General features: G+C 43.9%; 1 protein-coding gene across 1 annotated transcript; it reads right to left on the bottom strand.

Annotated features, from left to right (window-relative positions):
- Window positions 1-6: 6 nt before the first annotated feature.
- Window positions 7-1,941, bottom strand: LOC106942710 (uncharacterized; the record flags this gene model as incomplete). Its single annotated transcript, XM_015026043.1, has 3 exons — window positions 1,060-1,941; window positions 733-946; window positions 7-481 (listed from the first exon to the last, which is right to left on the bottom strand). Coding segments are annotated over exons 1-3 (1,280 nt in total), but the record flags the coding sequence as incomplete, so codon positions are not given.
- Window positions 1,942-1,947: the final 6 nt, after the last annotated feature.

Below are 1,947 nucleotides of genomic sequence, written 5' to 3' on the forward strand. Positions count from 1 at the left end.
CGAAGCTTGGTGTACAGTTCAACACCAGGTGGATCTTGGATGCATGGCAGATGCTTCTGCTGCACTTGACACACATGAGACATGCTCTCAGGGTTGATCAGGCGGAGACCTGAGGTGTCAGTCAGTTCCCACATGGAGTCTAATAATTCCTGGATGAGGTTCCGGGTTTCTTCTACCCCTCTTGTCCTTCTTCTGCAATGTTTTGCAAGCTCACTGGAGCTAATGTTGGCCAAAACTTGGGCGTCTGTGGGAGGATGACCAGCATATTTTTTCTTGAGCTCTGACCTCTTTGCTTCTTTAAGGCAGTTGACATCATCTTGATCCCATTCAAAAATGCAGCAGGACAACTTGGAGCAGAAAGTTCCATAAAGAGGATGATGTTCTGTGGTGAGACCGGTTGTGAATCGTCTCATGTAGTGAAAGATGTCAAGCCTCACTTTAGTGTTCCATGGTCGAAACCACTCGAGCACCGGAGGCACACCTGTTTAAGCAAAAATAAATATATAAATAAAACACAAATTAATAAATTCTACAGCATTTATCTGATGACTCACAGCTGATGGTATTAATGTTGCCACATGAAACATAACTGCTACACAGATCAAAATCTCTTGTTCAAAATACATTTCTTTTACATTGGGTTTTCAATAATTAAAGTGATCATGAAATATTTTAAACTGGACTTTAAACAAATGTTATAATGAATTACAACAAAGTCTGAAAATCACAAACCTGATTCACTACAGCAGTCTCTGTCGACATAGAGGATATGTGGCTCTGGTTCCCTAGCATTCTGGAAGCGCTTCACAATCCCCTGGCACAGTTCCTCCAACCCTGCTCCTTCACCTGTGGTCAGCACACAGTTCAGGACCTGCCCATACTCATTGGTGATGTTGGTCATCCAGGTTGCGGTCTCAGAAATTCCACCAGCTAGTTTCTTGGTGATCTGTTTGGTAAAAAAAAAAAAAGAAAGAAAAATAGACCATTATAATCTGATTAGAATTTGGAGTGCAAATTCTAATCAGAATTGAGAAATTTTTTAGAGGTGTTTTACTATACCTTTTTGGTGGAGTCGAGCTTTAGAATCCTTCCATATGTCGAGGTTATGACACCCTTCATCTCGGACAAGTGGCAGAGTATTTCATTTGCATGCACAGTCTCAAACCACTGTGCAAGAGGAAGGGGAATAAACTCTGGTGGATTCTGGTAGACCACTTCTTGGCTCTGAGTTAGGGCGCTCTTCTTCTTGTGAAGCTCACAGTCAGAGAGATATTCGATGGTGCGTTTTGCCCACTCCTCACTGTGCAGCTCTTCTAGTGCTTGTTGTATATAACTGGAGCTGTTTCCGACAGTCCGTGGCTTCAGCAGAGTCACACACCTTTTGTCAAGAGCCAATTGTGTGGTGAGAATGGCTGGAAACTTGTTTCTATGGGCAGGATCTAACTGATTTAGCACCTCAGTGCTCCATGGACAAACGGGTATCATGCATTTACTGCACCGGGGATAGTCTCCCCCAATCAAATAATACCTTGAGTCCAGGTCGATAACTTCTCTGATCTTTGTGTATATTCCAGAGTGATGCATTTTGGTTTTGCACTGATGACACTTTAAAGAAATTCCCCACATCCGCATCGGTGCCCATAAAAACATCCTCTGCCTGAAGTAGGTTGTTGGATCTGGAGGTGCAGTAATTATCTTTGGTAGACTGGGTGGATAAAACCAGTTTTGGGAGAATTGTTGCTTAAGCTGTCCGGTAGGATGGTAAAGGGACTGAGCAATCCACTCCTGGTCTGCTGGCTTGATGACACGCACAAACTGTTTTGGAAGAAAGGAGGCCTGTGGAGGCCTAAGATGGGGAATAGGTGAAGAAGCCACTGAAGGAGTTGGCTGGGGGTGTTGCACAGGTTCAACACACTGTTGTGGCTGAGGTGCTTGTTTCTGGAGAGG

The sequence above is a fragment of the Poecilia latipinna genome, unplaced genomic scaffold, assembly GCF_001443285.1.
Source record: "Poecilia latipinna isolate Pla-1442-1.1 unplaced genomic scaffold, P_latipinna-1.0 Scaffold4490, whole genome shotgun sequence".
In the NCBI taxonomy this organism is placed as follows: domain Eukaryota; kingdom Metazoa; phylum Chordata; class Actinopteri; order Cyprinodontiformes; family Poeciliidae; genus Poecilia; species Poecilia latipinna.